At 44.6% G+C, this 24,277-nt stretch overlaps 1 protein-coding gene across 19 annotated transcripts in view; it reads left to right on the forward strand.

Moving 5' to 3' along the window:
* Window positions 1–24,277, forward strand: part of HMBOX1 (homeobox containing 1) — a 203,615-nt gene that overhangs the window by 158,809 nt on the left and 20,529 nt on the right. For all 19 annotated transcript variants that reach the window (XM_068143198.1, XM_068143199.1, XM_068143200.1 and 16 more), the window contains one exon: window positions 23,473–23,555. In XM_068143198.1, coding sequence (XP_067999299.1) covers window positions 23,473–23,555 — 83 coding nt within the window. The remainder of the gene's footprint in view (window positions 1–23,472; window positions 23,556–24,277) is intronic.

A 24,277-nucleotide genomic window follows, 5' to 3' on the forward strand; every position in this document is an offset into this window, starting at 1 on the left:
CTGTGAAAACCCGAGGTTAAACTTGAAAGTCTGTTTCTGGTTCAGTTTTATGTTCTTCCTTATGTCTTGTGCCAAAGATAATTTTTTCCCCCTTTTCTCTGCTTCACTTCTTCTTTTCAACCCTTCTCATTAGAACTACAAAATTGAAAATTCCCTTAGGGTTTTCTCTTCTTATTTTTCTTGAAGCTATGTTATTTTGTCTCCTGTGTGTTGTTTTCTTTTTTTAATTTATTTTTAAGTTATTTGTGCTTCTCCTAATCATATGTCGGAGTTGAGGTTTATCTACTCTTTCAGGCAAGAACCCATCTAAGATTGGCAGCAGGATCAATGACTGTATACCCGTTTTAAAGTGCTTTTGTTAATTGTCACTGAAGACTGGGGGGGAGAGTTGAGTGTTGTTTTTTAAGTATATGCTTTATCCAAAGACTAAATTAAAATAATTATAAATTCTGCTCTAAACAAGATGAATAATTCATCAGTTGAAAGTATTTTGGTTTATCTAGGGAGTAGGGACTTTGCTTTCTGGTTGAGGGTTATTTGGTTTCATTTTATGAGTCTTAGTTTTTTTATTTTAACAGTTGTCTGTACTCTTGAAGCATCCTTTTGTAAAGATATACTGTGATTAAATAAAGTAGTTGATAGAGATACCAATTATACCCATTTCAGAGATGGCAAAACAGAGTCAGGTGTCTCACTTGGCTTTGTGATACATGGCAACTTTATTCATAAGAAAATGGGTTTAGATTTCTGAAGATACTGAGGGTATAGTTTCATGATATAGTTGAGCTGAATTAACAGTTTGTCACCATCTCAGCCTTAGGTGTCTCATCGCCCTTCTCAGTTCCTTCTCCTCAGTTTCCCTGCTCCTTCCACCCTGCATTGTGCCAGATACTCTTCTTGTCTGATTGAAATACCAGCCAAATCAGCTCGGTTCAGAAAAAGTAAATCCTTTTCATTTCCCCCTGCCTTTTCTTGAATTGGTCCAGCTCTCTGCACAGTAAGGATGCGCAGGAACTGGCGCAGGGCAAATGACAGGAATCCAAAACTAAGAGCACAGGGAAGGGGAAATTTAACAAAAAGCTACACAGATTTTCCATGGTGGTATTTTTGATCTGCCCGATTTTGTTCCAAATCTATTTGGTTTGAGTTGGAAGAGATCCTAATTTGGTTATAAGCATGGTCGTGCTGACAGCTGTGCAGACATCACGGAAGAGGTGTCCTCTGATTTTGCCAATGAATGTGTTACTGTGACATCACTGCCAAATCCATTGTCTAATATGATCAGGTTGTATTCTTGTTCCCCCTTTAAAATAGACCCCAGCTGGCAAGGAAAGTCACCTCCAGGCCAAAACCAGTCACTGCATTTCCATCAGCCACACACTCACACTGTAGGAGATCCTGCATCGTCTGTCCTCCTGCAAGAAGCACCTTCTGCAGTGGTCCCAGCAAGCTGTTGCTGAGCTGGGCCAGGCCAGCAGAGCCCTGTGCATGGTTCTGGCCCTGAGTGATATCAGTCCTGACATGCCTTATTAGAAATTCTTCTGATTGTGAAAGCACTATTACTGCAGCTCTCCTGAGCGCTGGGGCTTCCACAGCTTCCCTGGGGAAAATGAGAGCTCTATTAGCTCCTGAAATTCAGTTAGGAAATTTTCTTAGTTAATTTCATCCCATTACTCTTAGTTATGTCTTCTAGCAGAACCTTAATACTGGCCCCATAGGGGATCTAAGTTTCCTGTGCAAGGCTTTGGAGGAGATTTAAGTTTTGGATTCATTGCATTTCTCCCTTTCCAAGCTGACAGCAGAGCAGGAAGTAATGTCTGTCAGCCTCTTCCATTAGGCGTGCACATTGTTAGAAACAGAACATGAGTTTCTCATCAATATAATAATGTCCACCCATTGGCTTGAGAATGCTGCTTCCTCAGGTTCATTTCACTGGCTGCTGAGAGGAGAGTTGAGTGTTAAGCTTTGCTGTCCCTATGACCCTCAGATATCATCAAACCATTCAGGGACTCTGTTCTTAACTCTAAAATACCTATTACCTGCTTGGAAGACTGAGCCAAACCTAAGAAAAGTTGAGCAGGGTGCTAAAAGCCTGTGAGTTTAGGGTTACCAAGGAAGGTTGGTGTTAGGCATTAGGTAAAGCTTTCTGATGTGAGTAATGGCTGAGCGCTAAGGACGTTATCTATGGAAGTTACGCAGTGCTTCTTGGGAGCAAATTAACTAAATTCTGTCAGGATGCTTCTGATATATTTGAGCTTAATGCAGAGGGAAACATCAGGTGACTTCTTTACATTATTTTCCAGGTCTTTCTATTCTCTCATAAGGTGTGTGTTAGTCAGCAACTTGCAGTGGGAGACTGAACTTCATTTAAGTCCTTGGAGGTGTAGGAAGGGAGTGATTTTTTAGGGTCTTTGTGTGCTGCTCACGCGTGTGAAATGCTTTGAGATTTGCGAGTGCAGGCACTTTGCAAAGGCATTCAGTGAAGTTCACTTTACAATTTAGACCCAGGCAAGATCTTCTTATTGTCTGAGAGTTCAAATGGTTTGGCTCAGGGTCATTGCTGTATGTCTTCTAAAATGCCAGAGCAGCCATTTTATGCTTGCTACACAGTATCTTTCGTATTTTGCATTAGATCAAACTGTGTTCCCTCTTAGACAAGCATAATATGCAAGCTTCCAATTCTAATCAGCTGTAAGCAAACCCCAGTTGTTTGGCAGATTGCATGCAATAAAATGTAATGCTAGGATGTCTGTCCAGAGTGCTCACAGGCTGATGATCTCTTGAAGCATCCAGCACCTAATGAGTTATTTTTCTGTTCACGGAGCTCAGATGCTTTTTGTTTCTTTGTGATCACTCTCTCTCTCTCTTTTTTCCCTCTTTTTTATTTTTTTTTAATAATAAAAAAGATCTGTGGGAGGGGCAGCTCCTTGCAGCAGCAGACTCCAGATAAAATTTTTAGATCTGCCAAGGTCAGAATAACTGAAATCAAAATTTGCAAAAGGAGCTTTGTCAATCTGACCTGCTGCAGCACTGTCTGGTGCAAGAATGAGAAGAATTCTCTAGTCCAGATACTCTCCTGCATTGTCCAGAACCAGCTGTAATACTCAAGTATTTATTAGAATAAACCAAACCAGGTTGGAAGAGACCTTCAAGATCATCGTGTCCAACCCATCAACCAATCCAACCCACCCAAACAGCTAACCCATGGCACCAAGCACCCCATCAAGTCTCCTTCTGAACACCTTCAATGACGGCGACTCCACCACCTCCCCGGGCAACCCATTCCATAGCGCAATCACTCTTTCTGTATAGAACTTCTTCCTAACATCCAACCTGAACCTCCCCTGGCGCAGCTTGAGACTGTGTCCTCTTGTTCTGGTACTGGCTGCCTGGGAGAAGAGACCATCATCAGCCTGTCTACAACCTCCCTTCAGGTAGTTGTAGAGAGTGATAAGGTCACCCCTAAGTCTCCTCTTCTCCAGGCTAAGCAGCCCCAGCTCCCTCAGCCTCTCCTCATAGGGCTTGTGTTCCAAACCCCTCACCAACTTTGTTGCTCTTCTCTGGACTCGTTCCAGCAAGTCAACATCCTTCCTAAACTGAGGGGCCCAGAACTGGACACAGTACTCGAGGTGTGGCCTAACCAGTGCAGTGTACAGGGGCAGAATGACCTCCCTGCTCCTGCTGGCCACACTGTTCTTGATGCAGGCCAGGATGCTATTGGCCCTCTTGGCTGCCTGGGCACACTGCTCATAAAGGTCTCCCTGCTCATAAAGGTGAAAATCAGGATCTCATCCTGAGTTACAATGTTGTCTTCTTATATCATGAAAGCAGTTGTCACATATATGGGATTGGAAGTCTCTATAAGTGCCCAGATGCTTTCAGTGAAGGTGTAAAAAGGCATCATGGTTGCTAATTACAGGCTAATGTATTTTTTACTGGCTCTGGTAGCACTGGTGTATGGGGGGAACTGTAGGACCATGTTTATTTTTAACCTCTTGCTTGCTTTGAAGAACATCTGCTGGCTTCATCTGGGATAACCCAAATCACAGACCCCATGCTGTGGAGCATCCCCCTGAGTGCCTACCCATGCAACATCCAGCTGCCCTGCTTGCCCTTGCAGTGATTTCATGTCACCATCCTCAGCATGTAAAGCTGTGTTTGGGCATTACATAAGGAGGGAAAGTATAAAGGAACTTCAGTTCAACCTGAGTTCCTACTAGGAACCTATGAATGTGAAATGGCAGGTCTGAGGAGCACTGGTTAATACCTACCTGCCGCGATTAAGAGATGGGACGCAGCCTGATGCAGGCCAGGTGTCCACTTTATTATGCAGAATTCTTTATAAAACTAATGTAACACAGAAGCAGTTTACAACAGGAACCAGGGACTCTGTTACATCAATCTGCTATATGTCTGAAGTCTTACCCTCTCAGGTCATAACAACCACTCATAATCAAATATCTGCCCTCCTCCAACAGCACTGCTGCACTGAGTTCCCATAGTTCACAAGCCATCAAGGCCAACACTGTCTCCTTCTTATCAGTCCAGCAGTGCTTGGAGCTCGGCTCTCCAAGATTTAACCCTTCACCTACCTAGGTAAGCCTTGTATCAGAGCATCTGTTTTGTCCTTGGATGCCTTTCCCAGCTCCATCTTCCTGGCACAAGGGCTGACTTTTCCATGTGTGCCAGTAGTGCACTAGCACTGTGGAGTTCTGGCAAGTGACTGAAGCTTCAAGGCTCAGCAGTAACCCACGTGGTGCTAATGATGGTGTTTTACATTCTTTCTACGTATCCTCTCCAGTCTGTGACTAATCATATATGGCTACCAACCATATGTCTGTGGACAAAAGCTCTTACCTTCCATCCTCTTGTTTTGTTTTGGGTTTTTTTTGTGGTGGTGGTGGTTGTTGTTTTTTCCCAATCCTGCTACTGCAGATGTGGGCATTGTTTTTATTTACAGAATCACCGAATGATAGGGGTTGGAGGGGACTTCTGGAGATCATCTACTCCAACCCTAGGTTCACCTAGAGCAGGTTGCACAGGATTGCATCCTGGCAGCTTTTGACTTCAGGTGTGGAGACTCCACCCCATCTCTGGGCAACCCATTTCAGTGCTCCATGACCATCAAAGTAACGAAGTTCCTCCTCACATTTAGATGGAACTTCCCATGTTCAAATTTGTGCTCTTGTGCTGTTGCTGGGCTCCAGTGAAAACGTCACATAAATATGTAATTCCTTCTAAGTCTTACTGAGGTCTTCAGGGTACTTCTGGGAGAGTTAATTATACCTAGTTTCATTTTATATCCTGAAATGTGTTTAAAAAGTTGGAAGTCCCTTTTGTCTGAGCATCCATCATGAGAAAGGATAAAAAAGAACATTGAGTTTACCTTCCTCGACTATCACTGTGCTGCTTATTTATCTCCTCTCTGAGCTAAACAGTCATTCTCTTATCTTTTCTCAGATGGCGAGCCTTCCCTTTCCTCTAATAACATTCATTGTCACTCTTCTCTGGACCTTTGCTATTTCTAGATTCAATTTTGAGTGACCTAGGGTAGGTGAGTGGGGACTGGAGCAGAACTGATTACCATATTTCCAGGGTGAATATTCCAGTTTATACAAGCAGCTGAATCTGATTCCTGTTGTTCTCTGACCTCCAGAATAACATCAGGGTTTTGCTGATCACTTTTGTGTATTTATTGAGAGTACCTTTTCTTTGAGCAGCCCATGATGACATGTGTCTTTTTCCTGAACAACTAATATAGAACCAGTTATATATGTAAGGAGTTTGAGTTTATTCTCTTCCATGTGTGTTACCCTGCTTTTTGCAAGAACAACAAATAAAGTTCAGGTGTGGGACTGTTCAGATATTTCTGAAGTTAGAATAAACCTTTATTAGAATATTAGAATAAACCTTTATTAGAATAAACCAAACCAGGTTGGAAGAGACCTTCAAGATCATCGTGTCCAACCCATCAACCAATCCAACCCACCCAAACAGCTAACCCATGGCACCAAGCACCCCGTCAAGTCTCCTTCTGAACACCTTCAATGACGGCGACTCCACCACCTCCCCGGGCAACCCGTTCCATAGCGCAATCACTCTTTCTGTATAGAACTTCTTCCTAACATCCAACCTGAACCTCCCCTGGCGCAGCTTGAGACTGTGTCCTCTTGTTCTGGTACTGGGTGCCTGGGAGAAGAGACCATCATCAGCCTGTCTACAACCTCCCTTCAGGTAGTTGTAGAGAGTGATAAGGTCACCCCTAAGTCTCCTCTTCTCCAGGCTAAGCAGCCCCAGCTCCCTCAGCCTCTCCTCATAGGGCTTGTGTTCCAAACCCCTCACCAACTTTGTTGCTCTTCTCTGGACTCGTTCCAGCAAGTCAACATCCTTCCTAAACTGAGGGGCCCAGAACTGGACACAGTACTCGAGGTGTGGCCTAACCAGTGCAGTGTACAGGGGCAGAATGACCTCCCTGCTCCTGCTGGCCACACTGTTCTTGATGCAGGCCAGGATGCCATTGGCCCTCTTGGCTGCCTGGGCACACTGCAGGCTCATGTTAAGCCTACCATCAACCAGCACCCCCAGATCCCTCTCTGCCTGGCTGCTCTCTAGCCACTCTGACCCCAGCCTGTAGCACTGCATGGGGTTGTTGTGGCCAATGTGCAGAACCCGGCATTTGGATGTGTTAAATCTCATGCCGTTGGATTCTGCCCATCTGTCCAGCCTGTCCAGGTCTCTCTGCAGAGCCTCTCTACCCTCCAGCAGATCAACTCTTGCCCCCAGCTTGGTGTCGTCAGCAAATTTACTGATGATGGACTCAATGCCCTCATCCAGATCATCAATAAAGATGTTAAAGAGCACAGGGCCCAGCACTGATCCTTGGGGCACACCACTAGTGACTGGTTGCCAGCTGGATGTGGCACCATTCACCACCACTCTCTGGGCTCGGCCCTCCAGCCAGTTCCTAACCCATCGCAGTGTGCTCCCGTCCAAGCCATGGGCTGACAGCTTGGCCAGCAGTTTGCTATGGGGGACGGTGTCAAAGGCCTTGCTGAGGTCCAGGTAGACTACATCAACAGGCCTCCCCACATCCACCAGGCGGGTCACCTGATCATAGAAGGAGATCAGGTTGGTCAGGCAGGACCTGCCCTTCCTAAATCCATGCTGGCTAGGCCTGATCCCTTGGCCATCCTGTAAGTGTTGTGTTATTGAACTCAGGATGACCTGTTCCATGATCTTGCCTGGCACTGAGGTCAGGCTGACAGGCCTGTAATTCCCTGGCTCATCCAACCGGCCCTTCTTATGGATGGGCACCACGTTGGCCAGCTTCCAGTCCTCTGGGACCTCGCCAGTGAGCCAGGACTGCTGGAAAATTATGGAGAGTGGCTTGGCCAGCTCATCTGCCAGCTCTCTCAGCACCCTAGGATGAATCCCATCTGGTCCCATGGACTTGTGGGGATCCAAGCTGCTAAGGAGAGTTCCAACTACCGCCTCATGGAACATAGGGAAACTGTGCAGCTCCCTGGCTCCTTCTGCTAGCTCTGCAGACCAGCTGTCAGGAAGACGTTCTGCCCTTCTAGTAAAAATTGAGGCAAAGAAGGTGTTAAGTATCTCTGCCTTTTCCTTATCCTTGGTTACAATGTTCCCCTCCGTATCCACCAAGGAGTGGAGGTTTTCCTTCCCCTTCCTCTTACTATTAATGTATTTATAGAAGGACTTTTTGTTGTCCTTCACAGTAGAGGCCAGTTTAAGTTCCAAGTGTGCTTTTGCCTCCCTAATTCTCTTCCTACAAGACCTAGAAACATCCTTAAACATTCTGTGGGTTGCCTCCCCTCGCTTCCAAAGGTGATACACCCTCTTTTTTTCCCTCAGTTCCATTAAAAGTTCATGAACCATCCAGGCTGGCCGTCTGCCCCGGCGGCTCATCTTCTGGCACATTGGCACAGCCTGTCCCTGAGCCTTCAACAATTCGTCATTGAAGTAGGTCCAGCTCTCCTGGACCCCTTTGTTTTTAAGGACTTTATCCCAAGGAACCCTCTGAATTAGTTCCTTGAGTAACCCAAAGTCTGCCCTCCGGAAGTCCAGAGTGGAGGTCTTCTTGCCGCCCCTCTTGGCTTGACCAAAAACCGAGAATTCAATTATCTCGTGGTCACTGGACCCCAAACACCCTCCAACCACCACATCACCCACCAGTCCTTCCCTGTTGGTGAAGAGGAGGTCAAGCATAGCCTTGCCCCTGGTAGGCTCTCGCAGCACCTGGGATAAGAAGCTGTCCTCCATGCAATCTAAAAACCTTCTAGACTGTCTCCTCTCTGCCGTGTTGAGTTCCCAGCAGATGTCAGGCAGGTTGAAGTCACCCATGAGAACAAGGTCCGGAGATCTTGAGACAGCCCTAAGCTGCCTATAGAATGCTTCGTCAACATCTTCCTCCTGGTTGGGTGGTCTATAACAGACTCCAACCAGGGTGTCTGCCCTGCTGGTCTTCCCTCTAATTCTTATCCACAAGCATTCAACCCGAGCATCCCTAATCTCCATCTCAATGGCATCTAGTGTCTTTCTGATGTACAGGGCCACCCCTCCACCCCTTCTTCCTCGCCTGTCTCTCCTGAAGAGCTTGTAACCGTCAATTGCAGCGCTCCAGTCGTGTGAGTCGTCCCACCACGTCTCTGTGATGGCAACTATATCATAATTTTCCTGCTGCATCAAGGCTTCCAGCTCCTCCTGTTTGTTACCCATGCTTCGTGCATTAGTGTACATGCACTTCAGCTGGGCTGCTGGTTTCACCTCCAACTCTAGCTTGTCGCCCCCAGACTCTTGTCTGAGAGGACTCTCTTCAGCCCCTTCCCCCTTCGAAACTAGTTTAAAGCCCTGTCTATGAGACCCGCCAATTCCCTACCCAGGATTTTTTTATCTTTGGGGGACAGTCCGTTCTCATATACAGTGATCTTTCCCCTTCTCTGGGACAGATGTACTCTATCTGTTGCCAGCTGGCCTGGTGCAGTGGAAAGTTTCCCAATATCAAAAAACCCAAAATTCTTTTGACTGCACCAGCCTCTAAGCCACTTGTTAACTATAGCTGCTGACCTGTTCCTTACTGTATTCCCTCCTGCAGTTAAAGGTATTGATGAAAAAATTATTTGTGCCCCTGACCCCTCAACCAGGTCTCCCAGGGCCCTGAAGTCATCTTTGATAGCCCTGGGAGTTCTGGTTGCAACATCATCATTCCCTAACTGCATAACTAGTAAGGGGTAGTAGTCAGAGGGCTGTACCAGTTTAGGCAGCCTACTGGTAACATCATTAACTTGGGCTCCTGGCAGACAACAGAGTTCCCTATGAGATGGGTCAGGCCGACATATAGGGCCCTCCATTCCCCTCAGAAGGGAATCACCAATAACAACTACCCTCCTCTTTTTATTGAGGGAACAGGTCCTGATGCCAGCAGAAGACTGTTTGACCTTAGGCTGCTTTGCCTTAGGCTGTTTAATCTTAGGCTGCTTAGCTTTAGGGAGAACCCCAGATGGTGTGTCCTCCGGCATCAGGACCACCTCACCCTCAATTTCCAGTGCTCCATATCTGTTTTCTAAGAGCAGTGGGGAAGGTGAGGGGAGGCAAGGAGGTTTAACTTTGCGTCTTTTGAGAGTAACCTGCGTCCATTCACCTCTGCTTTTTGAATAACCAGCCTCTGCTGGGGGAGCCTGCAGAGCCTGCTTACTCCCATTCAACTCTTTCCTCTTCTGATTCTGATTCACCTCTTTCCTCTTTTGGTCCATCTCCTTCCTCCTCTGGTTCATCTCTTTCCTCCTCTGGTTCATCTCTTTCCTCCTCTGGTTCATCTCTTTCCTACATTTCCTTACATTTCTAAGGCTAGCAAACTTATCCCTCAGTCTGGCCACCATATTAAGTAGATAGTCAACCTGCTCACACCTTATACAAGAGTTGCCCCCACTACCCTGCGTCTCAAGGGCCAGGCTCCAGCATTCTCTACAGCCAGATACCTGGACAGCTACCTGCTTCTGTTCTACCTCCGTCTGGGTCGACACTGATTTTTTAAGGGAGATTTTGCTGCGAGTTACAACCATGGCTGTCCCTGGCCACAGCACCTACTGCCAATTTAAAAACAAAAACAAAAACAAAAAAAAAAAAAAATGGGCGGCGCGTGAGCGTACAGGAGAATACGGGCTGCCCGACGAAGTGAACCCCCCGAGCCGCAGCAGAGCCTTTTAAATTCAGCCGCTCCCGCCGCTGGGACCACGAGTCTGACCACGTGAAAGAGCGGCTGCTCCTTCCCCGCGGCTAAAACTCGGCAGCGATGGCGATTCCCGCAGCCCGAAAAGGAGAGCAGCGGCTGGTCCCCGGCGGTTGCTGGTCTGGGTGCTGTCTCGAGGAAGCTGCCCTGTCTCATCACCTCTTTGAGATGTTTCATCAATGAACTGATGCTGCCTTAGCTTTCCTTGCCTTGTGAGAACTACATCTTCCAGAGGGTGTAACTTAAGTAACTCTTACCCTGTAGGAAGTTAAAACATGTAGATGAGATGTTTGTTTCACAGATGTGTTTATAAAGGTCTTGTTTAGCAATCAGTAAAGTCCAGAGGATTTAATGCACATAAATATCCCTGTAGTGTGTGTAAGTCTCCATTTAAATATTGTGAGTAAATAAAGGAGAACAAGAGATGCTTTTATTCATGCATAGATGTTTTGTTAGGAAGAGTTTTGAAGGTGCTGCACGCTCAACACCAACCAGTTGTTGAAATACTACAGAACAATTCTCACTTTATTATGTCTTGATGTGTTACTTGCTGGCTTCAAACATTTCCCTTTTTTTTTTTCCTTCTTCTCTTGCCTTTTATTTTATCAACAATTTAGTTAACTATATTTGTTTGGAGAGGCTGCAATACCATTAAGTTTAAGGATAGTCATAAAATTTTAGCCATTGTCTGCCAGCGGTGTCTTCGAGGTCCTTAAGCAGATAGTACCTGTGTGCTTCAAATTGCCAAAAACTTCAAATCTTCCTGCTCAGGAAGCTGTTGTGTAATTTCAAAACTACTCTTATCACCAAATCCAATTACAAGGAAGAGTAAATCTCCACCTCTGATGTCTTAACTATTGTTTTTTTAATTGTTAATTATCTCAACACTAGGGTGCTATAGATTAGGAGGCATAGATTATCTTTTGCTTTCAGAGCTATTATCAGTTAATTCTGGGTTTAAAAAAATTTCAGGACAATATTAATAGCTTGATGGGATTGTGTTGGTGCTTGAGACCACTGTCAAAATACTGAGAAAATGATTTGTTAAAATATTAGAAAATGGATGACATTGTAGTAGCTTTAAAGGTCATGCAGTTTTATGTACTCCAGTGCTAGGTGTATTTTTTATGTTTTAATCTACATTGCAGAGTAGATTCCTGCAAAGAAACATCAGTAAAATGATTGTCTCAGAGTTTGGGCACTGATTTATAAAACCAGAGTAGAGTCAGCTCTATTGTATGAGGGAGTGTTCTGAAATGACAATGCAGTTTATATGCACAAACACGTACTGGCATGTGAAATAATTACGATTTATATGTGTCTGGGGCTCAAAGTGATCTGGTCCTGTGGAGATCTCTCCTCTAGATTTGTACTTGTCCTGAAAAGGAGTACAGGAATGAAACATATTTTACAATGAGAAACCTAGAAACTGTTCTCTCCCTAGACAGAGTAGGGCAGTACCCTGGGGGTAAAAGCTCAAGCTGGGAATGAAATACAGAGTTTTAAAGAATGAGGGTTTTTACAGTTTTGATCCAAAGCTTATTTAAAGTTACAGAATAAAATGCCAACTTATTATTTTGGGACTGGATATAGAATAGAATAGAATTAGAATAGAATAGAATAGAATAGAATAGAATAGAATAGAATAGACCAGACCAGGTTGGAAGAGACCTTCAAGATCATTGCGTCCAACCCATCAACCAATCCAACCCACCTAAACAACTAAACCATGGCACCAAGCACCCCATCAAGTCTCCTCCTGAAGACCTCCAATGATGGTGACTCCACCACCTCCCCGGGCAGCCCATTCCAATGGGCAATCACTCTCTCTGTATAGAACTTCTTCCTAACATCCAACCTGAACCTCCCCTGGTGCAGCCTGAGACTGTGTCCTCTTGTTCTGGTACTGGCTGCCTGGGAGAAGAGACCATCATCCGCCTGTCTACAACCTCCCTTCAGGTAGTTGTAGAGAGCAATAATATCATAGTTTCATAGTTTCATAGTTTCATTCAGGGTTGGAAGGGACCACAAGGATCATCTAGTTCCAACCCCCCTGCCATGGGCAGGGACACCCCACACTACATCAGGCTGGACAGAGCCTCATCCAGCCTGCTCTTAAACACCCCCAGGGACGGGGCCTCGACCACCTCCCTGGACAACCCATTCCAGGGTTTCACCACTCTCATGGTGAAGAACCTCCTCCTCACATCTAGCCTGAATCTCCCCACCTCCAGCTTCATCCCATTCCCCCTAGTCCTATCACTACCTGATATCCTGAGAAGTCCTTCCCCAGCCTTCCTGTAGGCCCCCTTCAGATACTGGAAGGCCACAATTAGGTCACCTCGGAGCCTTCTCTTCTCCAGACTGAACAGCCCCAACTCCTTCAGTCTGTCCTCATAGGAGAGGTGCTCCAGCCCTCTGATCATCCTTGTGGCCCTTCTCTGGACACGTTCCAGCACCTCCACATCCCTCTTGTAATAGGGGCTCCAGAACTGGACACAGTACTCCAGGTGGGGTCTCACCAGGGCTGAGTAGAGGGGGAGGATCACCTCCCTCGACCTGCTAGCCACACTTCTCCTGATGCAGACCAGGATCTGATTGGCTTTGCAGGCTGCAAGTGCACACTGAGAGCTCATGTTGAGCTTTTTGTCCACCAGCACCCCCAAGTCTCTCTCCTCAGGGCTACCCTCCAGCCAGTCACTGCCCAGCCTGTATTTGTGCCTGGGATTGCCTCGACCCAGATGCAGGACCCTGCACTTGCTCTTATTGAACTTCATGAGGTTGGCTTGTGCCCACCTCTCCAGCCTGTCAAGGTCCCTCTGGATGGCCTCCCTTCCCTCCAGCGTGTCTGCTGCACCACACAGCTTGGTGTCATCAGCAAACTTGCTGAGGGTGCACTCAATGCCACTGTCCATGTCACCCACAAAGATGTTGAATAAGACAGGTCCCAGGACTGATCCCTGAGGGACTCCACTTGTCACTGGCCTCCCCTGGGACATGGAGCCATTGACAGCCACTCTTTGGGTGCAGCCATCAAGCCAGTTCCTTATCCATCTAGTGGTCCACCCATCAAACCCATGTGTCACCAGTTTGGAGACCAGGATGTGGTGCGGGACAGTGTCGAAGGCTTTGCTCAGGTCCAGGTAAACGACATCAGTTGCTCGCCCCTCATCTATTAATTTTGTCACCTGCTCATAGAAGGCAACCAGGTTGGTCAGGCAGGATTTGCCCTTGGCAAAGCCATGCTGACTGCTCCCAATCACCTCTTCACTATTCTTTTGAGCGAGTAGTGACTCCAGGAGGATCTGCTCCATGATCTTTCCAGGCACAGAGGTGAGACTGACTGGCCTGTAGTTCCCTGGTTCCTCCTTCTTGCCCTTTTTGAAGATGGGGGCAATGTTTCCCCTTTTCCAGTCTGTGGGGACTTCACCAGATTGCCATGACTTTTGAAATATAATAGAGAGGGGTTTAGCAACCTCATCTGCCAGTTCTCTCAGTACCCGTGGGTGTAACCCGTCGGGTCCCATGGACTTGAACACTTTCAGGTTCTTCAGATGATCACGAACCTGATCTGCACTTACAATGGGCAGTTCTTCCTCCCCGTCCCTGGCTTTGACTTCCATAACATCAGGAGTGTGGCTAGAGGCCCTTGCAGTGAAGACTGAGGTAAAGAAGTTATTAAGTACCTCAGCCTTTTCCTCATCACTTGTGACCATGTCACCATTTTCCTTTCTGAGGGGGCCCACACCTTCCCTAGTCTTCTTCTTCCCATTAATATACTTGTAGAAGTTCTTAGTGTTCCCTTTAATCTCCCTGGCTAGATTCAATTCAAACTCTGCTTTGGCTTTCCTAACCAGGACTCTTGCTGCTCGGGCAGCTTCCTTATATTCCCCCTGTTCTAGCTGTCCTTCTCTCCACTTCCTGTAGAGTTTCCTTTTAAGTAATAGTGTGTCCAGTAGCTCCTTGCCCATCCAGGCAGGCCTCCTAGCATTCTTACCTGCTTTTCTCTTTGTTGGTACACAGAGCTCCTGGACACAGAGGAGGTGGTCCTTGAATACTGACCAGCTGTCCTGGGTCCCTCTTCCCTCCAGGGCTTTGTCCCACGACACTTTGGCTAGCAGATCCCTGAAGCGATCAAAATCTGCACACCTAAAGTCTAGGGTCGTGAGCTTGGAATACTTCCTCCTGATTGCCCTGAGGATATTAAATTCAACTGCTTCATGGTCACTGCAGCCAAGGCCGTCTCTGAGCCTCACATTGCTTACCAGCCCTTCCCTGTTGGTGAGAACAAGGTCCAGCATAGCACCATTTCTTGTTGGTTCCTCCACCATTTGGAGGAGGAAGTTGTCTTCTATGCAGTCCAGGAACATCCTGGATTGCTGGTGCCTTGCTGTGTTGTCCCTCCAGCAGATATCCGGGTGGTTGAAATCACCCATGAGGACCAGGGCTTGTGACCTGGAAGCTGCTTCTATTTGCCTATGGAGGGCCTCATCTGCTTGGATCTGCTGGTCAGGTGGCCTGTAGGAGACCCCCACAGTAATATCTCCTTCCCCTGTCCTGCCTTTAATTTTGACCCATACACTCTCAACTAGCTTATCATCCCTCCCCAGTTGGAGCTCCACTGATTCCAACTGGCTATTGACATAGAGGGCAACACCTCCTCCTCTCCTTCCCTGCCTATCCTTCCTAAAGAGTTTATACCCATCTATCCCTACATCCCAGTCATGGGATTCATCCCACCAAGTTTCAGTAACAGCCACTATGTCGTGGCATCCCAGCAGCACAGTGGCCCTTAACTCATCCTGTTTGTTGCCCAAGCTGCGTGCATTCGCATAGAAGCACTTCAGCTGGGCTGGCCCTGTCCTCCTCTTGTGCCAAATCCCCTCGGTTTCCACAGAATGTCCTGGTGGATCATTCGTGGCTTGCCTCAGGGCAGCAAGTTGAGAGCCCTTACCAGCTCTCCTTCTCTCTACTGCTGGTGAGCTGCCCCTCTGTTTGTCACCAGCCAGCAGGAGACTATTAACCCCTTCCCCCTTCAAATCTAGTTTAAAGCCCTATCAATGAGCCCTGCCAATTCCTGCCCCAGGATTCTTATCCCCCTCTGGGACAAGTGTGTCCCATGAGTTGTTTTCAGCTCAGGTGCCTTGAAAACCAATCCATGATTGTGGAACCCAAAGCCCTGTTGATGGCACCAGCCCCTGAGCCATGAATTGATCTGTCGGCCCTTCCTCATTGTGTCCTCATCCATTGCTGACGTTAGAGGGATGGCAGAGAACACGACTTGAGCCCCTGATGCCTTTAGCATTTGCCCTAAGGTTCTGAAGTCTTTTTTAATAGATTGTGAGCCTCTCATTGTTACATCGTCACTGCCCACCTGAAAGACCAGCAGTGGGTAGTAGTCCGAAGGACTCACGAGGTTGGGAATTCTATCTACAACGTCTTTTACTTGAGCACCAGGGAGGCAGCTGACCGCTCTATGAAATTGGTCTGGTAATATCTCTGTAGGTTAAGCAGAAGATCTGGGCTTAATGCCAGAATTGCTGAGAAACCTCTGGTCAGTGCTGTGGAAGAGGTCAGTCTAGAGTTCTGCAGTGGTTTCTTCAGTCCTTCAAATCCATAGACCTATGAAAACTGTTAGCTAAGTGATAGTACTACAGGGGAATTGGTAGAGAGCTGTATCAGTCATGTTCATCAGTGGTTTTTTTCTGAGTTTGGGATTTCATTTTAAGTTTGTTTTTTGACTGGATGGAAGGTTCAGCTGATGCTGCAGGAGTGCTTAGATTCAAGTTCACAGAGCTGCAGTTCTTATCCTTGGCTGATCTCAAGCGCTGAAGAGGCTCACCACTGTGGTGGTTACATTTTGCAGTTCTGGGGGGAAGAGAAGATGGTGTCTTTGGTGTAATTCTCAGCTCCACCAGAGTTTATCTGTGGAGAGGTTATCTTTGAGCCTTAATTTTGCTGTCCAAAATAGAAATGACTTTACTATGTATTGTGGGGTAAACTACTTGGTTGACACATATGCCATTATTATAGACTCTGTAGCTAAAAATGGATGGTGTCATCTGGTGACCTCGCTGAAAATGGCATTAGTGATATTCTTGACTAGTATTTAGTGGAAAATAAACTAGTCATTACACTTTCTGATGAGATTATGCTTTGAATGTCACTCCTCTGACAGTCTGTCTCATACCACAGAGAGATATGATCTTGGGCACAGATGACAGGCTAACTTCAGAAATATTTCCATTGATTTGACAGCCTGAATTATAGTTCTGTTACAAGCCACGAAGACTGAAACAATGACCTCTACATTGATAAATATACTAGTGAGAGATAAAGTAGGTAACTATATTCGAGTGTTTTATGTAACTTGTCAATGGAAAAGCAGAGGTAAAGTTGGAAGGGAAACCAGATAGGGAGCTGAAATTACAGGCAGTCTTATCGAAGACAAAAGAGCAGCTTGCATTTTCATGTATTTTGAGACACCACAAGATTTGGCATGGAGCTCAGTCCCTGGTGGCAGCAAGATCTTCTGTTCATCAACAGGGGTCAGATAGGAGCTAGGGAAAATGGGCAGTTCTTTTTTTTCCACACGTCCCTGGGCTAGTCACTGAGCCCATCACTCAGGCTTTGCTTTCAATATCAGTTGAAGAGGATGTGTGTGAGCTGCCACTGAAGAAACTGGTCCCAGCTGCACGTTTCAGCCATCTCCTGCCCGCCTCCCTTGGCTGCGCAACCACTGCTCTTGGCACATGTGGAAAGCTGGACCAGAGAAGCAGTCAGGCATAAACCCTCCTGCAAAAAGGAAATGAGAGAGAGGATAGGACCATTCCTTTCAGTCTGTGCTTAAATTGTGTTAAGATGGACTGCAGCCTGAGTCTCAGGGAAGATGGTCCTGAGGAGGACTTAGAGACACAGAGTACTGGGATATTTCACTTGCTGGTGCTTCCCACACCGATGGAAGTGGGAATCCAGAGACATAAAGACAATGTTGAGTGAGAGAATGGAATTGCAGCACCTCTGCTGTTCTTCAATAAATACCCATCTGTGTGTTCTTACCTCCCATTAATTGCAAGGTAAATTATCCTTCTTTCAGTGAGATTGCCCTGATGTGCACATACCTGAATTACCTCACCATGAGAGTGTGTGTAATTCTGCTGTAACAGCTCACCCACAGTGAATTGTTACCCTGCAACACATTTGAGCCTTTCTACTTTAAAGCTTTAACTGTTATGTCATGCTATAAGCTGAGCCTTTCCCCAGCCCAGGGTCTTTTGAGCAGTTCTGGGTTTTAATTTTTCTGACATCCAGCCCCATGAAGAAGCACTGAACCTGGCTTTCCTCCCACTGCTTCATGGCTTGGGTCGTTGTAAGCACTTTCCCCGGCAGCTGCAAAGCTGATATGAAGCAGCAAAAGTTCCACCGTGGATTATCAGGAACACTACTGAGGCATTGCTTAATGCATCTGATATCTCAGCCTGGATAACAGAAACCATACAGCCAAGCAAAGAAAAGATTGGCAGCTATTGCAGGAATTCAGATAGGGGCACCTTGGTAAAGAGTCAGGGGGAATGCGTTTGCTTCCATTACAGAGCCCAGAGCTGAGATGGATTCCCTCTCTGTCATTGTCCTAAGCACATTATCCCTGAAAGAAAGAGGGTTTCTCTGAATCTACAATTTTCCCAGGCTTCAGTGTTATTGAAATGAAACCGCTTCAAGGATATCTACATTCTTTACCATCATATGGGTTCTCATCTCATGTAAATTATTTGGCCACTTTTCATTCTAATCCTCCACTGTCATTTTCTACAAAAGAGATCATTTGGTTTCTTCACTGAAGGTATTCAGCTGACAGCTGCCCTTTGTCTAGAAAGCAGCGTGCCTTTGCAGGACTTACTTGTGCCTGCCCTTTTCCTTTCTCTCCTTTTTGGTTTTTTGTCAAGTTCATATTGCTTCTTATTTTTCATGTGTAGTTTTAAGGAACTTTTCAGATTGTGAACAGGTTGTCATTTGTAGCTGTGACAAGAAATTCAGACATCCTGGGCACTTTCCTTGGCCCTTAGCAAGGGTATACCTGGCTGATAAGTAACAACAGTGGAGGTAGATTAATTAATTAATTAATTAATTAATTTCCTGCTTGCAAGAAGAATTGTGTTAAAAATTTCACTGTGTGTTCACAGCTTCTACATGAGCAAACCAGTCAGTGATGATGTCTTGAATTTCGATCCTTGGCTTTCCTCTGGAAAACTCAAATATTCTCACCAACTTTCCAGGAATGTTGGGAGGCTTTCAGTGTTGCTTTATCTCATGGTCACCCACAAATCCCATTAAGACCCTCAAATAAGTGATGGGAATTAAATATGCATCATAAAATCACATGATGGTTTGGGTTGGAAGGGATCTTTAAAGGTCATGTTGTCCAAACCCCCTGCAGTGAACAGGGACTCTTCAGTTACATAAGGTTGCTCAGAGCCTCATCCAGCTTGATCCAGGAGTGGGGCATGTATCACCTTTCTGGGTAACATTGGCCAGTGGAATGAATGTGCAGGTAGGGCATGTGTACAGAGAATTTGGAGGCCAAGGATGAAAATCCGCTCTTACAGTTGATATTGTATGGTTTTGGTTACCTGTAGCTACAAGACCTTTTCTTTAAGACCAAAACCACCTGAGTGTGATCTCTTCTCTGATAAAACCAACTTGCACTCTGTCAAAGGTTAAAAGCACAATATGATGATGGAGGAAGGAGCAGGCACATCATGAATGTGGATAAGGAATAATTCAGCACGTGTAAGGAGAAGCAGGTTCTAAAATTACTGTGTCACCTACTGAAATTGAGTTTAATTATTCCAGTAGTGCCCTTCCAGCTCCCCTTGGGGCTTCTCTTTGTGATATCCATGAAAATACCTCATTTTTCCAGCATAGCAGTCTGAAAACTTCTTGGATGTTTGGTGTTTTTCCATAAAGCAGGGTTTCAGGATGAAATACATTTCAGACTTTCAAGTGAGAATCACTTTTCTCTTAGAAACTTTTAGATGTTTACATTAAAAGATAAGCAATTTCTCTTAGAATTTAAAGAAAATGTTCCAGAATGATAAAAAAAACATCTTTTGATCCAATCAGATACACATGTTTATAGCTTACTTAGTTGTAAAATGTGTTAAGATAAGAATTACTCTGACAGCATCATGGGTATTTTTTCTAAATCACAAAGAAATTCCTCTACAAAGAAAACTTTGTCATTTGCCAGAAGAGGTGTCTCATTCATTGTCCAGTTCTGAAAGCTAGCTCTAGCACAGGGAGATTTCCTATTATCCCAGAGAATTATAAGCCTGAGTCTAAGGTTCTTTTTAACTCTTAGAAAATGTGAGCTTTTTCTTGGAGCCAGCAAAAGTGTACAGCAGTCAGTGGCTTGCCAGAAAGACAATGTTCAGCTAGGTGTCAAGCGAATCATCACTGCTGGCTCTTGTGTTGTCATTTCTTTATTAATTGATATCTAAGTTTCTTGCGTCAAGATAAGACTGGCTGGTTCAGGCATGTACCATTTCCTAATTTTCCATCTTCTGTCACTTCTTCCATGAACTTAGGCATTGTCCAGCAGTTTTGTGACCACAGGTGATGTAGATCCATATTATCACATGAGATCAGTGTTTCTTCTTCTGATTTCAGTATATCACCTTGAAGATATATCAGGGTTTCTGATTTTTTGGTGGGAGTTCTGGCATGATGTTTGTTCTTGACTTTTTATAAGTATCTGTAAAGAAAATACTGTTCTGCAAAGGGAGTCTGTAAAATAGCTGTTACAGCTACCAAAATTTGCTGTGTTGATTTTAGTTCCTGATTAGGACTCCAGGTCATATCATATAAATATCAGTACAGCAGTTTTCAGGAGTGATGTCTTGATGTTCCTTTATGTCATGGAGGTATTTCTTGGCTCTGGGCAGATAGTGGAGTGCTCTGTTTTGTAGGTGAAAGAACTGAGACCCTGTCATAAAGCAGTTGGACTGGGATCCTGAGCTTCTGCTTCCCTCAGTAACTACCAGAAAAAGCATTTTCTGCCCTGTTTGCAACGCTCTCCATTTTCAGGAGGGAAAAAACCAAAAAACCTTTGTACAGATCATGACCGCTCTGAACAGAAATTTGCAAGTTAAGATAGACACACATATCACTTCAAGGGCTATAATAACAGAAAGGGTGTGATGTATCTGGAAGGGGAAAGAACATACTTTTTAAAATATCGTGCTCAGAGACTGAGTGTATTGCTGGGAGGGTGATAAATTAAGCTATAGTCACTTGCAGATGCTGGCAGTGCCAGAGTTGTTACATACTTGAAACCTCCCAGAAAGTAAGTATGACCAAGTGTCCTTCTTCTAATCTATTGACAAAATCTTGGCTGTTTTTTCAGAGTAGGATCACAGAATTATTTGGGTTGGCAAAGACCATTATGATCATAAAGCCCAGCATAGTGGGAATTGCTGTTATGGTCACTCCCTGGGTTTACTTCCTAAGAGCTACTCTGAAGTCCAGGAAAGAAGTGGATGTTTACATGTAAATGTGATTGCCTCCAAAGCCCAAATCAGTAGCATAGTGTGGTGGTTTGAGAGAAGGCCTATCCTCCTCTCCCCCACAAAGAGGAAGAAAAAACACAGCTAACGCAGCCGGAGAAGCAAAGGGAAATGCTATATTTTACAAGCAATGTGGAAAATGCAAGATATGTACACAAAATATACAGTATTTACAATTTATATACAGAAATATACGGCAAAATAAAAAAAACCAAGAATACAGGAACAAAATTCCCTCCTCTGGAGGAGGGTTCCCCCCCTGTACCCCCTTCTCTCCCCCTACCTCCCTTTTTCCCAAAGAGGGTTAGAAAGAGAGAAAAAAAGCAGCTATTAATAAAGCAGAATATTAGTAGGCCTCATGTTTATCTGTTCAGGGTCGCTCTGGCAGGGAGCCCAGAAGCAGGCAAGCTGGAAAGGGAGAAGGAAAGGAGCGAACTGTGAGAAAATCCCAGCTGCACAAAACTTAAAACTGCATTCTACCAATCTACCAATGAAATTAGTTTAGAATATCTGATTGTTTTCGTTATTATTCCAAAACATTCAGCCAGAGTGTCCCAGCACTGTCCCTTTCTTAAAGGCACAGCCTCAAACAGTCACACATAGATACAGTCTGCCCTCCATTTAGTGAAGTTGGAGCTATTTCTGTGGTTTCGTTTGCTCTCTAAGCTAGGAAATCAAGTGGAAATACATTAACAATGCAACTAGCTATGCCAGTGTGTGGTTTCTCTTAGTCAATGAGTAGCAACTTCTAATTAGGAGTTTTTGCAGGTATAGCTGCAACTGTAAGTAACACTGTAAACAGTGGAATGAAGAAAGAGTACCTAGAATTCAAACTGAGTTTATAAAAATCTGTATTTACATTGAACTGAAATACACAAGGAATGAAATAGTGAGATCTGCATCTGCGCCGTTAATTCAAAAGTATATTGGACAGAAACGGTTGCTGTATGGAACAGAATCCAGGTTTCCATAGGAAGTAACTGTGCTAGGGCTGCTCCACTGGAGAAGGAATAGGACCGTGGAGAATAATAATTGCCTAAATATGCCTATATCACTGACTACCAAATCATCTACAATTAAAGGAAATATCTTACTTTCAAATGCAGAGCAGCTATCCAACAGCTGAACCTGCTGCTGATCAGAGTTAATCAAAGAATTCCTAGGATTATACATTTCAGACTATTTACAGGGGAAAAAAATGTAGTAGTTCCTGCTTATGGCATGCTTATCAGAGTCCATTGAAGTAAACAGGACTTTTTGTTGGGTTTAATGCATATCTGATAAGCTCTGTAGAATGTAAATCAGTTCATTAAAATTTGTGAAGCACTTTTTAACTCCTATGGGGTGTTTACCGCATATAAAGTACAATAAAATCACACATGCCCAGGAAAAAGATACTGTAAAATATGCTGTACTCAGTGTGTTGTTCTGAGGAAGGTTTAATTTTTTCCAAATTGTGATTTACAAAACAGCCAAACCACTAATCACAGAAACCATAGAATCGTTTAGGCTGGAAAAGGCCTTGAAGATCATCAAGTTGAATCGTTAACCTAACACTACCAAGCCTGCTGCTAAACCTTGTGCCTCAGCACCATGCCGATGCATCGTTTAGAAACCTCCAGGGATGATGATTCCACCACTGCCCTGGACAGCCTGTTCCCAGGGTTTGACAACCCTTTCAGTAAACAAATTCTTCTTCATAACCAACCTCTGCTGCTGCAGCTTGAGACTCTTTCCTCTTGTCCTGTAAGTTGTTAATTGGGAGAAGAGACCAACACCCACCTTGCTCCAACTTCCTTTCAGGCACTTATAGAAGGCAAAAAGGTCTCCCCTGCGGCTTCTTTTCTCGAGGCTAAACAATCCCAGTTCCTTCATCATCTCTTTGTAAGATTTGTACACTGCACCCTTCACCAGCTTCATTGCCCTTCTCTGGATGCACTCCAGCACTTCAATGTCCTTGTAGTAATCCGACTCTTACTTTATTCCTGTGTACTTTTGCCTAGATATTCTTCAAACCATATCTGACCGAAGTATGCAATGGACGTGGCACTTGGTGCCATGGTCTAGTCATGGGGTCTGTGTTGATAGGTTGGACTTGATGATCCTCGAGGTCCTTTCCAACCTTAGTTATACTGTGATACTGTGATACTGTTGGTGTGTGTGGTCATGTGTAATATATATACAAGTATGCATGTATGTGTGTACATATTAACCCAGGAATCAAGATAAATACTGAACAGCTTCTTCATTAATAGGATACTACCTAAGCTGGGAGAAAAATAAGTACATGCTAATGAAAAAAGGCAGAGGCCTGGCCTATGATGTTTTCTGATACAATGCTTCAGTTAATAGTCTTAACTCTGATGTTCATGGGATTGCCTACTTTGTTGTGTCTCCTAGTACAATATTCCAAATACTGAGATGACACTGCAAATGCAGAGATAATATTCATTTATCTGAGGCATTTGGGAAGTTTTATCCACTCAATGTGAATGCAAGTTCATATTACCTTATGCACATACAGGTTTACATAAAATTACTGTGGTAGCTCTGTTACAGTGATGCATAAATGAGCAGTTATCACCTTTTAGTGAAGCTTCTTTGGAGTCTTCATGCTCTAATATCTGAAAAAAAACTTTTTTCTTTCTTCCTCCTCCCTTGCAGTTACTTCAATGAGAATCAATATCCAGATGAAGCAAAGAGAGAAGAAATTGCCAACGCCTGTAATGCAGTTATACAAAAGCCAGGTGAGGAGTTGATCATGGCGTCCTTTCCAAAGGCAACTTCAATTATATTCCAACACCTGCTAAATTCAGCACATCTTGTTTTATGGCTACAAACAAATGTAGTGCTCTCAACTAGTAGTAGGCTGCTTCTTGAGCATTCTACAGCTTATGGTGTTCAGAGCTGACATCCACGTGTGAATGTAACAGTCAATACAATTTTCAAACCTGAATGCTAATATGTGAAATGTAAATTCCCTCCATTTGAAATACAAAGTTCAAGTTGTGCATCTTACAGCTTTGTAAGTGGCATTTCTAAGAAACTGAACATCTCTGAAAGGTTTTAATTATTTACATTCAGATCTTTCAAAGTACTTACACAAGCACCCAGTAGTGATCTGAAAATTTTATGGTGCTCCATGGAAGTGGGTTTTATTGGTTGCTTTATACAGATAGAGTCAGAGCAAGGCTTGCTGCACATCATTCATGAGATCCTCAAAGGAGTAAGGAGCAGAGGTTTCCTGTCTTTCAGTTTTTTTCACAACTTCTAGACAGGAGTGTCATAGTAGAATATGTGTTAATGGAGGACCTTATATTTGGGTCAATCAGTTGCACTTGCCATGTTCCTGGAGAGGTCCTGCATGGGAGAGGAGCATGAGTATTCCATGTAGTATTAATGAACACACATGCTTTTGTCTAGTTTTGCTGACCAAACATTTATATAGTTTGCAGAACTTGTGTTTTGG

Source organism: Melanerpes formicivorus, unplaced genomic scaffold (genome assembly GCF_026170545.1).
Source record: "Melanerpes formicivorus ecotype bairdi unplaced genomic scaffold, bMelFor1.0.p_v2 SCAF_9, whole genome shotgun sequence".
NCBI lineage: Eukaryota > Metazoa > Chordata > Aves > Piciformes > Picidae > Melanerpes > Melanerpes formicivorus.